This window comes from Poecilia mexicana, unplaced genomic scaffold (assembly GCF_051168715.1).
Source record: "Poecilia mexicana isolate PSO_F unplaced genomic scaffold, ASM5116871v1 scaffold_3, whole genome shotgun sequence".
Lineage (NCBI taxonomy): Eukaryota > Metazoa > Chordata > Actinopteri > Cyprinodontiformes > Poeciliidae > Poecilia > Poecilia mexicana.
Window position 1 is genome coordinate 29,494,492 of NW_028263372.1, and position 18,734 is coordinate 29,513,225.

Consider the following 18,734-nt stretch of genomic DNA (forward strand, 5'->3'; position numbering starts at 1 on the left):
AGCATTTTATAGAAATGAAGGCCTAAAAAAAAACTGATTCTTCCGAATAAATATTTGATTGATATTTTAATTTTAAACAGAGACACAAAGAAATATATAATACTTCATACAAAATTATGGCTACGATCATATTAGTGATGGAATGTCTCTGGAATTGTCTTCATGGCTGCGCAAAAAACTCCAACATTAAATTACGTTTCCTACTTTAAGCTGCAAACATCTTTTTTTTCTTTTTTTTTTTTCTCTTCCAAGAACTCCATACCAATATGCATTTATCCTAGGGACAGTTTTCAACTGTACTTGGTTTGTAAGCAAAATACAAAGAAAATTAATTGCTATTGGAACTCATAAAAAAAGTATAAAAGAGCAGAAATGCACTATGTGATACAGCAATCCACATGTCATTAAAACAATGTTTTAATTAAAGCCTCACATATTAAAACTTTACAACAGGTGATATGAAAAAATTTACATTTTCTTTTTTCCCTCGTGGACTTTTGTACAACTGGCAAACAAACAAACAAAAAAAAAAATCCCACAAAAACAAACTCCAATATCTTTTGAGTTGGCTTTGGCAGTGCAACAAACTGGCTCTGCAGTATTTTTCCATCAATGTCTGTTGGTAAGCAGAGTAAAAATACAAGGATCCTTAAATCATCTACCTTGATCCAGAAATCTGTATTTACCATAAAATATCCCCTTTCTTACGCATAATAAAAAAACATAATTTAACTGTTATATATTTGACATAAAAACAATAAGATTAATTAAAGAAGAGTTTTTTTTGTTTTTTTTTTGGATGGGTAAAGGGTGGGAAAAGCCAGTTACACACTTTTGGGCAAATCGTCTGGAGGGTGAATTGCTGCAAACAGGAGATCTCGTCTCTCCCCTCTCTACAAAACATGTACAGCAGATTACAGCTACAGTTTGATGGTGTGATGACATAAATGATTTATGGCAGTTTCTGTCTCTGTCAGTTCAGTCATTCATCCAGATAACTGCTTCCAAAGACCTTTTATTTCCAGTTCTCTTCATTCTTCAAAGACATTGTCTGCTTTTGTGACATAGCTTGAAAGTGTCTTTAAATATCACCGAGCCACCTTCCCGTGTGATGACTTGAACAGTTAGATCTGCAAGAAAGATGGAGGAAAGAAAGTCTTGTACATACTGGCCAGTGTGGGAACAAAGACTTGATGTGTGGGTTCCTGGTTTCCAGCGAAGATCTAGTGAGTCACTCAGTCCAAGCAAGGAGTGATAAAAATGTTTTCCAAATATCCCCGCGCTGTGCTGATCTCACATCTCTGGCCTCATAAATAAAGCTTTATTGTTAAATAAAATAGTGGGAGATAAACGTCTTTCAGCATTTTGTGAAGCCGGTCGGTTCAAATGAACAACTGAAAGACGTCACACAAACGACCACTGGGCGCTCAGCCTGACAGGCTGTTGTCAGTTCTCAGCCTATTTCATAGACAAAACCCCCGGCTAACACGGTGACCCCCCTGTACATGTATGTGCATATCTGTCTACAACAATAAACAGGTTCTTTATATAACATTCTAAATTTTACACACTTCTTAAGTGCAACTTAGAAAAGCAACATGGAGTGATGCTTTTATTCTATTCCTGTTCTTTGAGATAGGATTTCCATTTGGCTCAGTAGATGCTGACCTGGGAGAGGACCTGTGCATGGGCCTGGATTTGGGAGGGGTGGGGATGTTGCTGAGGGGCCGGCTGTGGACTACCAAGAGACGCGGAGCCTCCCACTGAATGTGGCGTACCAGGAGAGTGCTGCGGTGGAGAACACTGCGACTGGTGCTGCTGTTGCTGCTGTTGCTGCTGCTGCTGCTGGAGATGTTGAATCTGCTGCTGATGCAGTTGATGCTGCATTTGCATGTGCTGCATTTGCATGTGCTGCTGCTGCTGTTGTTGCTGCTGTTGCATGTGGTGCTGCTGCAGCTGTTGCTGGAGGTGGTGCTGGAAATGCTGATGCTGCATCTGCTGCTGGATCTGTTGGTGGTGCATCTGCTGCTGCTGCATTTGATGGTGCTGGAGGTGCTGTTGCATCTGTTGCTGCTGCTGCTGCTGCTGCTGCTGGAGCTGCTGCATGGTGTGCTGCTGCACTGATTGCATGGGTGGGCTCATCTGAGACACGGCTGTGGACTGAGCGCCCGCCGCCATGGGCCCACCGGCACCCATCTGGCCCAGCAGCTGCTGAGGCATCCCGGAGGACATGTTCTGGTGGGAAACCGTGACTGAAGTCACGACATGGCTGCCCCCTAGTCTCATCTGCAGAGGCTTTGGGGCAATGGCCCGTGGCAGTGCTTGCTGCAGGGCCTGGGAAGCCGACGGCATGGCAGGGTGCTGGTTGTGGGGCGTGGGCAGCACCAGGCCGGGGGACAGACTGGTGGAGGCCAGGGTCTGCTGAACGGTTCGGATGGTTTGAGCTTCAGCTGATTCTGCTGCAGCCTGGAAAAAGTGAAGAAACATGAAGGGTAGTAACTAGTTACATTTATTTGAGTAACTTTTCTGGGAAAAAAATTACTTGTAGGAATATTTTTTACTACGCTGTACTTTTTACTTTTACTTGAGGAACTTTATTATGATGTACACTCTACCCGCTGTGAATAACTCCCCTGAATGATGAACAAACTTGCCAAAATCAAATCTCTTCTTTGCTAAAAGACAATTTAAGCAAAAAAAAAAAAAAAAAAAAACTTTGGGGAAAAAATGATATGGGTCATTATTTTACAAAAGTGACTATTTTACTCTCTCTGATTATGTAATTTTTAAATATTAAAGGATTTATGTTGTGATCTATTACTCATTAGTTGAGGAGCTTTTTTTTAACCAAATACATTTTTTTACTTGAGTAACTTCTTGAATGGCTACTTTTTACTTGTGTAAAAAAATTGAAGTAGTGCTATTCTTACTTGAATACAATTTTGGGTACTCTACCCACAAGTAAAATATTTCTTTGTTAAATACGTTTCTGAGGTAAACAAACAAAGAGTTCTCACCTTGGAGACCAGGCTGGCACGGTAAGCAGCGAGGGCCTTTAAGTATTCCTTCTTGGCAGCTTCTGTTTTACTTTTATAAACCTTTAAAGAGACAGAAGCGGGTCTAAATGAGCAAAAGTTGCAGATATGTTCAGATGACGAAATCTATATTTTACAATACCTGCTTCTGTTCCTCTCCAAGGCCGTCCCACATTGAGGCTACAATCTTGGACACTTCGCCGAAGGTAGCGTTGGGGTTCTGACCTTTGATTGCAGCCTGGGTGTCTCTGAAGAACAGGGCATAGGCAGAAACCGGCTTTTGGGGCTCATTGGGATCCTTCTTCTTTTTCTTTTTAGGAGTCTTGGGCTTCTTTGTGGGATCGATTGGGGCTGGCCGCTTCTCCCCAATAACCTTAAATGAAAGAAAAGTTTGAAAAAAAAAAAAACAGTTAAAGTTGGGAAAATAGGTTCTCACACCACTGTGCATTCGTTGCCTTACACAAATGCCACGTTACACTGGTTTTTCAATAAGCCACTGAACGTGGGAAGATACTCACCCTGTTGCTGTCCTCCTGGTCATCTTCGTTGATGGAACTGGATGGAGACGGAGTGGCTGACTTGCTGGCAGGGGGCGATGGTGATGTGTGGTTGATGTTGGGTCCAGCCATGTTCAAACTCAGCTGTCCGTTGAGCTGCGATTGGTTGATGGTGGACAGCTGATTCCGTGACATCATACCATTAGGACTGTTCATGCTAATGATGGACTTCATGACCATGGATGGGTTAGATGGGTACTGACGCAGATGACCGGGCCCAACATTCTAGAAAAAAAAATAGACAGGGTATGATAAGAAGATAATACTCTTTAAACTTGAAATGTTTTTATAAAGACAAAAAATAAAAACCAAACAGCTGATAACCAAATCAATATGAAACCGATCTGCTTTAATGCAATGAAAGCATTCCTAAGTTATGAATAACATGTAAGGAAAGCGCCACAGATTCAATCAAATTTAACATTGTGACTTGGAGCAGAACAACGAACCTTTGGATGAGGGAGGCAGTGGTTTTCTATCTCAATAAAATAGCTGAGCTTGCCAGAAGAGACCCGCAAGAACCTAACCCAATATTCTGTGAAGGTAATATGTTTATCTTGCTAACCCACTGGATTAAAAGGTTAAGGTTTGATGGTCTGTTTTAAGTCAGTGACCTTAGTCGAGGTATGGAAAACCTAGCTCCAAAAATTGCATATGGATTATCAAGTCATGTAGACCATGTAGACCCTTACTCAGTTGAACTTGGACAGGTGGTCTCTATGAACCAACTTCAGTTGTAATAAATATTAGGGAGGACTGAATAATGTTCAATTTACAAAAAGTGAGAATTGGCACCAATTTTAACTTGATAAAAGAAGATGCAAGTCTTTCTCCACTGCATTTGTTTTTTTGTTTTTTGTTTTTTTTTCAGGAATGCTTTGTTGAGGTTATTATAAAAAAGAATATTTTTTGCCCAAGCATGATAACCTACAAGATTGACAAAATTGATTTCAAGTAAAGTAAATGATCTGCATAAAGAGGAACCTGATACAGATTCTGCAGATAGTAAAGCATTTTGTGTCATTGCAGTTATTACTAATGTTCCTGATGCGCCTTGATTTGTCTGTACCAAGACCCATCTCTGAGCTCAAGCTGTACTCGGTGCAACATCCTCCTGCACAAACTCATCAACCTGTTTCCCTTTTCCAGAACTGAAATTGGGTCATTCGATTCTGTGGATTGCTATGTGGAAGATCTCATGTCAAGATGTCCTGACTCTTAAATGTCTCTTACAAGAAATGATACATTATCCTGACAAATAAGTATTAGATGGCCACCCAGCTCAGTTCTTGGTTAAATCACAGCTCAGGGCTTAGATTTGCCAGTCTTTACTGCCACAAAGGAGCTGTTGTCCGCAGTTTTAAATGGCACATCAAAAAGTCTTTGTACATACCACAAAGTTAGTCTAGAAACACATATGTGCCTTATTTTAGAGTGAAACGCTGCAGAAGTGTAACTTTCATGCCACATGCTTTACTGGAAAGAATCATAATTTGAAGGTATGAAGCCAAAGACTTTCTACAGGTCAAACTAAAACATTGAGTTCTTCAAAGTCTCTTAATGTTACAGACAACATGTTTACACTGATTGTGACAAGAATGAAATTACAAGTTCAGCTAGCTCTCCGGAGGGAAGACTGATCAGGGAGCCAGCAGAGCTGACATGAAACAGAGAAGGAGACTTGAACAGAACAGAAAAGGTGATTTGTTCTCCCTGCGTTCATCCATCTGGTATTCAGCAGCGCAAACTCAATCTCTCCCAACATCAACACATCATAAACCCATGCACCTGGCTTTATTGAAAGAACCTTATGAATGCCCGTCTTCAAAAACAATATTGTAACACTATTGCAGACAGCACATATTGGATCTACAATCCATTTCTTTCTCATATACAGCGTCTCCTGCTTATCATAAATACAATATACCAAGTGAGAACAGATTTATATTTACAAGTGCGAGCAGGTTTCTACAAAAGGTGGGGCAAAGCCGGGGAAATAAATCAAGGCAATAAGGTTGTGATACTGCACATTTGGAAATCTTGCAAATAAATGTTGCCATAAACAGACCTGCAACCAAACACCTGTGATTTACATTTCAGCCAGGGCCATTGTCATTACTGAGCAGTAAATGGTTTACAATTTGCTCCGTACCATCTGCAATCATTAAAGGCACACACCATTAGTTGTGGTCATCTGTATACAGTAATAACATTTTTTTGCACAATTCTTAAGGACCAGTTTTGACTTTAAGATGTTGACTGTTCCAATAAGTAATTTGGTGAATTTTTTCCAGTTGGCTTCCAGATAAGATGCTACACATTCAGCAAAACAAACACCGCTGTCCACAGTTTAACAATAAAGATCATATGGTTTGTTTTGTTTGAGTAAAACTCAGATAAAAGTTGAGGACAGAATTGCACTAGATATTGTATCAAAGCAATCAATACTGCAATGGCATAGGACTGCTTGGATGGTATATATAGGGAACGTTCGCAGAAAAAAATCCTAATCAGTGCAATATCAACCATCGGGAAGAAATTCCAGGAATATAATTCCTGATCTAAGGAAAGCTTGACAAATTAGAGATATTAAGTAACAGATGTCTTGATTGTGAATATAAATGTGACAAATTCATGTTTACTTCTTGTCCCTGAGCTTGCTCATTTGCATTTTGATTGCTGTATCACCAGCAGTCAGAGCAGTGAGATATTTTGATAATGATCATTTAACTGCAAATAAGTCTTTATCTTGAGAACACAGCGACCAGATGTGCCCCCCTTATTTAGAATTACATGTTTGTGTGGATGTGTTTCCGTCTTTGTGTGTGTCGCTATGAAAGCTGAAATGTTCTGTCTAATCATTAAAGGGTTTCTGAATGTAAATGCCATTTGTAATATTCCCTACTGTGTTGTTTTCTAAGTCAGAGATGAAACGGCAAACAATAACAACACAATGCTGCCAGTCATATGCTTCTTATAAAGCAAACAATGTTTCCAATCCTGTTTGCTGGAGCCACTTAAACTCCAAACAAGGAGACGAGGACAAAATAAATAAAATCACAAAGTATTGACAATGTGCTAAACCTTTTCCACAGCAAACATTGCAGTGGGACTGAATGCAACGTTTTGCATTCAGTTGGTGATAAAAATCTCAACACTGATGCTCATGCATGAAAACAGCCTTGAGTCTTTTTTTTTTTTCCCCCAAGATACTGGAAATCTGAATTTGGGCAGAATTTATGAACAATAGTACCAAACTGTAACAGGCTGAAAAGAATGTTAACAAGTTCAATTTCCATTCAATCAATGCCAGAGCTCTTGGAAATGTTCCATGGCAGGAGAGGGGTAAAATCATCTATATGGTAATTATAAGGATGAATCCCACAGCAACTTTCGCCAGCATGAAAGGTCAGTCCTATTAAAGATAGTTTATCAGCGCTCTGCACATATTCCTTTACGCTGCTTCTAAACGGGTACATCGAGGGTTTTTTTTTCTCCTCCATTTTCTGCAACCTGCTGAAGCCTGCGCTTAAGCCAAATGAGAAAAATGGAATTTTGAATGCCGGTAAAGGCTAGAACAGCAGAAGATGATTTTTTTCTTCTTCCCCCTCTGTGCCATCTCAGTCAAACACACTTCACTGTCTTAAAAAAAATCAGTCTATATGTCTCGTACACCCCTAACCCGCACTTAAAAAACGCATCTCCCTCATTCTGCTGGCCTGTGCTCTCGGACTCGCAGGCCGATAGGCTCCCTCTCCTCCTCACGGTCTGCTACAGCCACTGACCCATACCCCTCTCTACCATTTCTCTTTTATAGATTATGTGTATTTAAAACTTGTTCAACATGACATCATTTCTGTTTGAGAACCTTACAAAAAAGTAAATTACAAAATCAATCATGCAGAAGGTCAAGCTGAGACTTCATTACAAGTATTGCATGCCTGCATGAATATTTTTCATTTCTGACTGACCCAATATGTCACAATTGCTGTCAAGAAAGAGAAGGGGGCGAAAAAAAAAAAAGAAGAAGAAGAAAAAAAAATCCACTCTCTTAAATTGATGTACAACTCATGTCAGTGCTTCGTGGCTTGAAAGGGAGATAAGAGGGATGTGTAGAAAAACAGGCTTTCTGCAACAGTGCTCACATTTTCCATTTCATTCAGGATATAGTGGGCTTTGACCAGACAGTAGTGAAGGTATTGTACTCACTGGAAATCTGCCAAGGATATCTAAACAACAAACTTGAGATGAAACAGTTGAAATAACGAACACAATCAAATTGTCCACACTTAGTGTTGCTTTTTTAAAATGAAATTACTATTAAAACCATACACAATAACTGCATTTTTTTGTTCATCTACTTAAAAATGTTTGTTTTCAGTTGTTTTACCAACAGACTGGTTCCAGTGCTAAACTGGTTCCAGTGTCTGTTTAGAACCAGTTCCTTCTCGTTCCACTGCTGTTGTATTTGGATCTAATTATTACGAAAAAGCTGTAAAGTTTGCACTGAATGAACGTTTTTTAAGTTTACACTAGATTAACATGAGCACGTCTCTTGTGTTCCCACTGTTTATTCTGATAGGACCTGTCTTCGAGGAAAGGTCAGTGCACTGGATGAAGCACCAGGTAAAGTTGATTTCCCCCCGCCCCCCCCTCTAAATGTATAACAATGTTTATGACTCACTTATTAAAAACGGTGACTATTTTAATATTGCCAGATGGTGTTGATAAATCTTGCTCTAAGCAGGGTTAGTTTCAGTTTTACTGAGGATCAGAGAAGATCTGACAGAGATTGTGAAACTTCCACAAACATCCCTTGTTGTTTAAAACGGCATTAATAAATTAAGATGGAGACATAAGAGCATCTGTTTGCTGAGATAATAAGATAAATTAAGTGATTTATGTGGTTATTAACAGATCTGAAAATAGTCAAAGCATAATGTGATCAGCAGCATGGCTCTGGGTTGGCTCTCAGGTTGTAAAAACCCAAACTGGCTGAACCAACAACTTCAGTTAATTCATTCAACTCGTTTTATGTGACATCTGAGCTATAGATATTTAAACAAAAACAAACCTTTCATCAAAACGTCACAATAAGAGCCAAAAGCAAATATTGCTTTGAATACCAAAAAAAAAACATATTTTAAAACAGCTTACAATCTGTGTGGAAGCACAGCATCCACACAGATGCTGTGTTTTAATGGATTAAAAATCCATTAAAAACATAAAACATATTTAATATCATCTGTAATACTACTATGACTACCTGTACTACTAAAAACAATAAAACTTATTCTAAAAATATTTTATTCTGATAACTAAAGTACCTTTCTGCATATTTTTGACTGCAAAAGTGATACTGATACTTTGATAAATGTGTACTAAAAAAGTAATCATGCTCTTTTCAGCAGCTCTTTAGCTTCTCTGCTTTCTTACATGACGTGCATGACTAAAACTCAGTACTCTTAAATATTAGCATGTCTGCGGCTGTAAAGCTAATGGCATGTGAAACAGCTAGTTATGAATAAAATGAAAAATACATAATGCGTCACCCCATGGTGGTAAATGTGATGAGACAGCGGGGCTCGGATCCCCTGAATATTGATTTTAACATCCAATCCAACCAGTTGACTACGGTAGGCTTCGGATCCAATCACAGAGGACACGCAGCCCATTTCAGAACACGCTTACATGTGTCAAGAAAACCCTAAAATGTGGTGAAGGCACCAGGTGTTTTTTGAAATGGAACCCACAGACCCTCGCTGTGCAGCAGGGAGGGGGAAAAAATCGAGACGAAATTGTGAATAAAGCAATACTGGCAGCTCTAACTCCAGTACTATTTGGCACTATTGAGACTCAATCACAAATCAGGAGGACACATGCTGCGAGACAAAAATGAGAGTCAGAAGCTTGTTAAGAGAGCAGATTAAATAAATAATGACTTCAGATTCAGGGCTTGCTAGGCACACTGCAGCTGAGAAAATGTATTTCTTCTTCGTACGAGCCCAGCATCTGTGGCCAATTTACAAGACATACGCTCAACATTAAGGGGAGAGGAATTAGCACAACACTTGGCAATGCACTGGCATGGAAGAAGCTTTTGCAAACAGCCCAGGTATATTCACTGGATGGCTTCCTCATTAAGTTGTGATAAGAAAGAGACTTTCACACCGAAAGTAGTCGGCACCAGTAAGCCAGCACAGAGAAAGCAAAATAAGTGTTGGAAAATATGAGCACGGAGGCTTGATGAAAAATGTAATTGCAATAGTGCACGGTTTATTTGTTTGCCCCTGCAGCCACAACAAATAATACAGAATGTAATCATGTATATAAGGTTGTCATTCCTTTATCAGTGTGCTGACAAAATGACAAAACACCTCTCCTAGGGCCTGCGTAAATCATTGTCTCTGTATATGGAAGCCCCTGCAAACGATGCTGTTACTTATCTCATTTAGGAGTCGTTGCTTTGCTTTCAAAAGCAAAAGCAGAGATGAAACCAAAGATGAAAAGAGTTGCCATAGACACCATCATAAGACTTTTGGGGATCAATCCCATTTGCAGGAAAAATGAAGGGCCACCACAAGCCTTGCTGGGCTACAATGTGCGATGACTGATAACAAGTGAGCAGTGTGCCCGCGACAATGCCGGTAGGCAGGGAGCACAGACCCATATTCTCCCCTCAGATTTTAATAGAGTCTCTGCACAATCAGAGACATGAGCCATGCAAATGGTGTTAAAGAGGAATAATGTTTGAGAATCAAATCTAATCCTCCAGCAAGTCGGCAGAACAGTCAGGAATGTAATTGTGTCGAGGTTCCGTTTCTTCCAGATGCAGAAAGCTTAACTGACCATGAAATGAAAATTCCTTAGGCAAAAACCCTTCTGGGGCTAACTTACTATATGCGGCAGAGATATTTTAAAAGCTGCAATTATTTTATATGCCAGATGAATAGAAGCAAGAAAAAGAGTGGTAAAAATGTTATAGCCTCTTCCCATATGGAATGTAAATAAATATCTGAGAGCAGGGAGTGTGAGAGCAGCACTTCCAACACACATTTCACTTATTCATACAGTTCTAATGATAATGACTGCTTGGTTTGATGCAATGTGATTTGTGGCTCGCAAAGTAAATGCAGCACCGATATCATTGTGTCCTCGTTCACGCTTTTGTTCTTTTATTTCTTCTCTCCTAAATGAATTTTCCATTTCTGTAATAGGTCTGTAAGACAACTAGTCAGCCAGTGACATTTCCATTTTTCCTCCTCAGTGCTTCTATGATTGTGGCATTTGAAAATGCATTTCCACCCTCAGATGACAATCTCATAATATGCAGCACGATATCTACATGAAGAACAAGATTATTTAAATCTGTAGTTCCAAATTTGATCATCGGTATGTTGTAATGAAGAGCAGACAGCGTTTATGTGAGCTTTAACCTACAGTACTGTGTCTTAGCAGGTCACTTAGACTAGTCTCATAGGATCACAGATTTAAGAAAAGCAAGCAGTATCTTACAGAGTATTTCAAACCATGAGGAGGAACATTGAAGGTTCATCCATTAAGATTAATAATCTTATTTTGTTGAATTTAGAAACCAAGGAAGCTTTGGAATAAATAATTATTACTAGTGATTTTGGAAGACTGGAAATGTCAGTGATGAACAAATTGTGTGTTCACTTGGTGCTAGGAAATCAAATTTTCCAAGCTGCCGATTGAAGATACAGGAATTCCCATTGAAGTCTGAGTTCTGACTCGTATAGCCAGAACTCCTTAAACAGCCAAGAGTTCAGTTTCCAATATAACCTCCATGCATACAGAATGTAATGAACGCTGGAGGTTTAAATAATTCATTAGCACTTCTGACGGTTTGTTTCTCATTAAACCAGTGACACATATAGAGCACTGTAAGATCTCTATTTATAAAAATGTTCAATCTGTGCTTAAAGCATAAAATGGAGAACAACACATTGCTAATGTCTTGTATCACCAACAGAAGTTAAAAGTCTCTCAACAATTACCAAATTCCACTGGTTTTCAGACATGCGCTTACAACACATTGAGTCCAGGTGAGACATTGCAAACAGTCATTATGCCTCAAGTAAAAAAAAAAAAAAATGGTGTTATTGTTGATGTATTTGTGGAGCTCAAGCGTCTCCCTGATGTCCCCCAAAATACATATTTATGAAAAGATGGGATTAATCTTCATTCATAATAGTTATTTGTGGGTTTTTTCCAAGTCTGCATCTGATCAAAAATCTCCAGGTAATTCTTAGGCTACGTTCACACCGCAGGTCTTGATGCTCTGATTTGTTACTGAAATCTGATTTTACTGAGTGTGATTATTCATGCTACTAATTAAATATGACCCTAATCAAACTTGTGTGTGAATGGTTATAGAAGTTATAACGATTGTCTGTGAACATTAACATAATTTAGTGAAGTTGAACTTTTAATAAAATGCGAAAAAAGGGATTAGGATAAACTGCAGGTAAGTTCATTAGTTAAAACCTGTAGATTACAGAAACAAAACTAATCCTAATTATTTTTGACTTACAGTTTGTATTTTCGCTCTGGCAAAAGAAAAAAAAACATGAATTAAGTATGAGAAACGGTGGTAGTTTTGTGTGCCGTTTTCACTGTCCTAGCAGAGATGAATGTGTTTTGTACTCCAACACCTGTGATCTCTTCACATCTGTTCATCCTGCAGAGGGAGGGGTCATCTACACTCCTGGTAATTTTTCTTGTTTTTTGTTTTGTGTTTTGAATCGTTGCAGTAACATAATATCATGACATTTACTCAGAGTGATTACATAGATCCTGTGTTGTAAACAAGGGCAGATGCTGTGCCAGATGTGCTGACAACAGGAGGTGTACAAAAAGCTGTGAAGGTGACATTATATTACCTAAAACAGTGGTTTCCAGAACTATGCCCATCTAAATCATAATTTTTCATTTTGCATATCTAATCAAAAATCTCATCTGGAGCAGCGGCTGCAAATACAAGATGCTTCTGTGACAAACTACAGACATTACAAACCGAGTTTGGTTTTCTGCAGTACCATGCAGAGATATACAGTAACACCCCTTAAACATTTTGTGTTTTGTCACATCACAACTTTACAACAGCAAATATATTTCATTGAGTTTTTATGACCGACAAACAAGCCGGAGCAGAACTGTGAAATAGAGGGAAAATGATAATTGTCTTTTAACGATTTTCTGACAGTAAAAATCTGAAAAGTGTGCTGTGCTTATGTTTTCACTGCCCTCATTCCTCTACAACTAAGGCTGCAGGTTTCTTTGGAGTACATCCATCAACTTTGCTGTAAGTTTTTGCTATTTTTTGGGTGTAAGTCTGGGCTTTGATTGGGCCAGTTCGACAAAAACACCTTTACCTAAACCATTATAGAGCTCTTGCTGTACGCTTAGGTTTGCTGCCCTGCTCTGAGGTCAGCCTCTGCACCAGCCACTAACCCTTTACAACCTTCATGTTTTTTTTTTGTTCGTCTTTTGCGAACTACCCTCTTCCTTCAACATTGCATGTTGGGCATATACTAAAATATTTAATTTTGTTCCCATCATACAGAGCAACAAAACGTCTTTAATGTATTTCTACTTGACACTTCTTGACACCACAGCTGTATTTGTAAAGTGCACAAATAATGTTCTTCCAACAAATGTTCCCTCCTTAGCTGAGGATCTCCAAAGTTCCACAAACTCCTCAAAAGCTACCAAAGGCCTCAGGATGATTGCTGAGGTTTCCTGGTCATGGATGTCCACCAAACCTGACAGCAATGTTTTAATAGGTCTGCAGATGTAATGTGTTCTTTCTATTTTCAGATCAATCTGTTTAGATGTACAAGGCTTGGGTTCTAGTTTTAAAACAAGTCTGCTTGCAACTTCTCCACAACTTCATTTCCTACATATTGTTGTTTGTTCTCTAATGTTCTCTAACAAACCTCTGCCTTCATAGACAAGCTGTGCACTGAGATTCATTTACATGGAATCTCTGGATTTCATTTAGGGACATTAGAATTTTCAAATTTTATTGGGATAAAAACCAAAAACTAAATAAATTCATGGCAGTGCTCACCACATGCTGGCCGTTGTTGACAGACACCCCTTCTTGGTCCATCATGTTGCGTGAGATGGTAATTGAGGGCAGCTCCAGACTCTGTGGGGGAAACTGAGGAATTATTGGACCTCTGTGCTGAGCTGGGGGTTCTGGCATCGCTGGAAAGGGCGAGTTCACTTCAGGTCCGAGACTGGACTCGGTCTCAGGTGGAGGTGTGATGGGAGGGATCTCAAACTCCTCATCCCCCAAGCTGGGCGTATGAAAAGTCTGCAGAAAAAAACAACAAAAAAACAGAAGAAAATCATAAAACAGTAAAATGCAGAGGAACATTTGCTGTGGTGGGTCTTATCAAATTCGCCAGAAGTACACCTTTAGGGATTAAATCAAACAGCTCTGCTTAAGTGGAGAGTGTTTTAGTAGAGTGGTAACACACTTGCCTCTAAGTGTAGTTAGATTTAACATTTCCTAAACCTACTGAAGTCCACTTTGAGGGGGGAAAAAAAGATGTGAAAGGCAAATGCGGAGGACGACGTCAAAAGCAGAAATATCAAGCAGCAATCACTGAGAAAAGAGAGGATACATGATAAAAGCCCTTAATCTTGGGGATGGAAGATGTTGGGTTGAAGTGCAGGGAAAATGCACGTCACAGGGAGATGGGTTTAAAGAACATTTTCAAAGATTATTACGCCTGGCCAGAAGTGTTTCTTTTTGTTCCCCCTCGCCTGCACCCTTGAATCTGCTCATCAAACAGCCTAATCCTTCTGCCTTTCGAATTAAAGCTTTTGGTCACGCTTAATTTGCTTATGTGCCTTCTTGGAGATGGGGCTGTTCACCAACTTGGGTCTTGTTTTCATCTGCAATATTGCATTAAGCTACTCTGTGCAAGGCCAGAATATTCATCTTCTTACAATGACCACAGTGTGGGACCACATTATTGCACGGCATGTGACCTGAAGTTCTAGGCATTTCTGCTGCTGTTGAGTCACACACACACACACGCACGCACGCACGCACACAGCATCACCTACTAAAGCTGACATGGTTTTCAATGCTAATACTTGGAACATTATGTTGCATTTTAGCTAAAATGTGTTGAAATACTAAACTGTACCAACTGTAGAATGTATACTGCTCAAAAAAAATAAAGGGAACATTTCACTTTAATTTTGTGTGTGGCTCCAAATCCAGGCCTCCATTGGTTAATAAATTTGATTTCCATTGATTATTTTTGTGTGATTTTGTTGTCAGCACATTCAACTTTGTACAGAACCAAGTATTCAATGAGAATATTTCATTCATTCAGATCTAGGATGTGTTATTTGAGTGTTCCCTTTATTTTTTTGAGCAGTGTATTTAAAAAGAATAAAAGCTCTGACTCTTGTAATTAGATAACTTGTAACATCATATTTAGCTGTCACCTTGTAACCAAGATAGTATGAAACAAATTCATTTTGAGCCACTGCTCTGGAGTAAAGGGAAACTTTTAAATCCCTCAACAGGGTGCCTGTTTTTTAAGTCTCCAAACAACTGCACTCAGGCAGGATTTCACTTAACTTCTTCCAGCTCATTGGTTAAATTAACTGGGAAGCCTCTTCTATATGAACATAAATTGAACAATAGACTTTTCTGTTTCCTTTTCCTTGGGTGGCCACTGGTTTACGCACTGAGGTCCATGTTCAGTGTTCGAGATAATGTCATCATTTTTGTTCTTAAGTGAGCTGTGTTCGCTCATTTTTATTTTATTTTTTACATATTTCTTGATTTCAGACTTTGAAAGGAAAACTGTGAACTTGGGCTTCTGTGAGACAAGCTGTCTTCACTACTCATCAAAATATTTAAATTTCAGAGGAATTCAGGTGTGAAACCATTTGGCCAACAAAATAATCTTGGATTATAGCTATTTGCACATCCATCCTTCTGTTGACTCACCTTTACACACACCTGAATGCAACTCTCACAAGAATTTATTACATTTTTCTAAGCCTTGATGGCATTTGAATCCAAGTACTTTATTATGCATTGCAGGTTTAGCAATTATGTAAATGCAAATAAAGCTCATACCCCTGCATATATAAAGGTTTTTCACTCAAAAACATGAGCTATATTAAACACTTTAACATTAGTCAGCAGACATAACTTGAACAATCCAGTTTTTCTCTGCTCTGCCTTTCTTTGTCTGGTAAGGGGTGGAATAACAAAAGGAAGACAAGGGAGGGAATATGCCAACACAGACCTTGATTAGGGAGTATTAATGTTCCCCTGGCTTGCTTTGGCACATTGACACTTGAAACTAATTCATTGTCTACTCAGGGCAGCTGTCTTTACAAAAACTGAAGAAGGCAGAGAGAGTAATAAGAGTGTTACGCTTCCCTTTTCAGCGTCTCCCCCTGCTCCATGACTGTTTGTGTGCCACTTTATATTTCTTCCCTCTGGGCTAAAGAATTAGTTCTCTTTCCACAGGAAGCCAGATTCAAATTCATAGTGATTTTGGGTAGCACAGAAAATGTTAGGTCCTTATCATTAACAAACACTTTCAATATGGAGTTAACACTGTCAGTGCTTTGTTCTTGCATAGTTTCCTTTTGGTCGATTACAAGAAAGAGAAAACTGATTGTAGCTTACAGCAGGTGTTCAGCAGAATGCACTTTAGCAAATGTTTTAAGTCTAAACCAAACCAAAATGTCTTGAATCATGGGAGACATTTCCAGTAGCAAATAGAAAACATCAGAAATCACCCATCTTTAGTCTTTGTCGAACATTTTCAGCTTCCCACATGGAGCAGGGTCAGCCGTTGGATCTGGTTCCAGTCTCATCTGGATCATATCATGCAGCAATATGAAGACAGCTGAACAGCACTTCAATAACTCCAACAGAAAACTGCATGCTTTCTTTCAGGGTTGCTGAGTGCTCAGCAGCCAGATATAAAGCTATGACTGTATATAAACTTAGAACTAAACTACAGTCTTTTGGGCTATATTTTCCTAACATATGTAGACTGATTCTTTTTACCCATTCATTGCATGAATATCAATTTTCATTCTAAGATGGATTTTGGTCTGGATTTTAACCAACTGGAATCAAATATGCAATCATCCAGCCACTCCATTGTAGCCCTCACTGTGTGATTATACTTTTTGTCCTGCTGGAAGGTGATCCTCTGACCCAGTCACAAGCAATTTATAGTTCCGAACAGGTTTTCTTCCCAGTGTTTAGCTCGACCCAGCTTCCCATCAGCTCTGAAGAAAAGCAGCCCCTCAGCATGATGCTGCTACCATTTCAGGGAGAGTGTGTGTGGCAGAGATACATAGAGTATCCAAGAATTGTACTCAAGAAAGAGTAATACCATTTCAACATATTTTCACTCAAGTAAAAGTAAACAAACTCCTCAAGTAAGAGTACAAAAGTATTTGGTAAAACATTGCTCACGTGCAATTAATGATCTAGGATTCCCTGTACAGTTACATTACATAAGATAAATTGGAATGGATCAATATCTGATAATGGATAGTATATGGAGAGGTGTGCTATAAAGTCATAACCGTGAGATTTCAGACAAAAGTCAAAGATGAACGTTGGCTGAGGTCGTAGCCACTTTTGAAAGAGAACAACACAAGCATGACAGCGACCTTTAAGTGTAACACAGATATTTACCCAGTGCAGAAGACTGCTAGTGTTTACTGTCTTCTAAAACACAGAGGAAGACGATGGAGAAGGACAGAGGGAAACAAAATATTACAGTGGGGGAGGGCGGACGGAGCAAGATCAGTATCAAAGACCGTGCTTGTGTGCTTCTCCTCTCATTGCTAATGATGATGCAAATTAACATCTACACCAGGGGCACCGATAATAGAGACATGGAGTTGTGTCTCATATGGGGGGTTATGGAAGATGTCAGCTGTCTGTGTTGAGAAAGCCTTCTCCCCAGGGTAGAGGTGCCAGATTTTACTGGAACCCACAGAGTGTTACAGTGTCACACACTGTCTGGTGTCATTTCGCATAAAGCCAGTCTAATTCTGCACCAGGAGCAGCTTAGGGAGCTCTGTTTGGAGATTAAGAGATGCACAATCCACTTTCTTTGCATCACCAGCCTGATTATCCATTTAAATTGTTCTGAAAGGCTCAGCCCAGCTAAGTGCCAAGTCAGATGCTGGCTTTTTGGTGTGCAGGCATGTACATGTTAAGGGGTGGGCAAGAGGGAACACAACAGAGAGAGTAGTAGTGTGCATGTGGATGTGTGTGCGTGTGTCTCCACCGCCAGCCAGAGTTCGGTTGTATGAGGGCAGAGCAGGGCATGTAACAGAGAGGCCTGATTTACCCCTGTGGGAGCATCCTAAACAGTTGTGTGGGAAATACCCACTTGTCTATTCTTGGTGGTAACTGTCTCTGTGTCAGCAAAACCAACACAGATACTGTATGAAAAAATATGCAAGATTTATTTCTATAAAGACCTGTTGTAAACGCAGATTTAGTTATAAGTAGTGTGTTGTTGAAGTTCACTTGTTAATGTTTTATATATTTTTTTTGTCTGAATTCTTTTTTCAATATTTTTACCTGGAGATAAATTTCTCTCTGGGGTTACATAGATGCACCTCAGTAAAATGTAAACAAATGAAAAATATATACATTTCAGTGTCACTGAAATATTTGTATTTCAAATTAAAACACTGGGAATAAACAAGAAAAATAGAGCAAAAGTCTGACCAGAAAATTACTTTTACCTCCACATCATTTTGGTTTGGTAACACTATTTCACTTGAAACATCAATAATTTCAGTTTTAGGTGACTTTACAAAAAAAAAAAAAAAAAAAAAAAAACCACTTTATTTATTAGTCAGTTTCTATGTTATGAATGTCTGCTGTTGGACTGTCACTTTAAATCCAAATAAGAAAATTAGCTGCTGCTGGCCCCAATTCAATGTTTACACTTGCACATGAAAATGGCTGCAAACAAATGTGCAAATATGCAATTGTACATCTTTGAAAAGCATTAGTAAAGCCTCATGCACAACCAACAAAAATGCAGCGGCTGCACAGCGCAAAAAGGTAAACCCAGCTGACCAAATGTTA

The 18,734-nt window shown here is 39.2% G+C and overlaps 1 protein-coding gene across 1 annotated transcript in view; it reads right to left on the reverse strand.

Annotated features, from left to right (window-relative positions):
- Window positions 1-399: 399 nt before the first annotated feature.
- tox3 (TOX high mobility group box family member 3) overlaps window positions 400-18,734 on the reverse strand; it is a 49,916-nt gene continuing 31,581 nt past the window's right edge. Inside the window, exons 3-7 of the mRNA XM_014980555.2 lie at window positions 13,686-13,934; window positions 3,554-3,817; window positions 3,178-3,408; window positions 3,018-3,098; window positions 400-2,466 (exon numbers count right to left, since the gene is read on the reverse strand). Of these exons, the coding sequence (XP_014836041.2) occupies window positions 1,654-2,466; window positions 3,018-3,098; window positions 3,178-3,408; window positions 3,554-3,817; window positions 13,686-13,934 (1,638 nt within the window). The 3' untranslated portion in view covers window positions 400-1,653. The remainder of the gene's footprint in view (window positions 2,467-3,017; window positions 3,099-3,177; window positions 3,409-3,553; window positions 3,818-13,685; window positions 13,935-18,734) is intronic.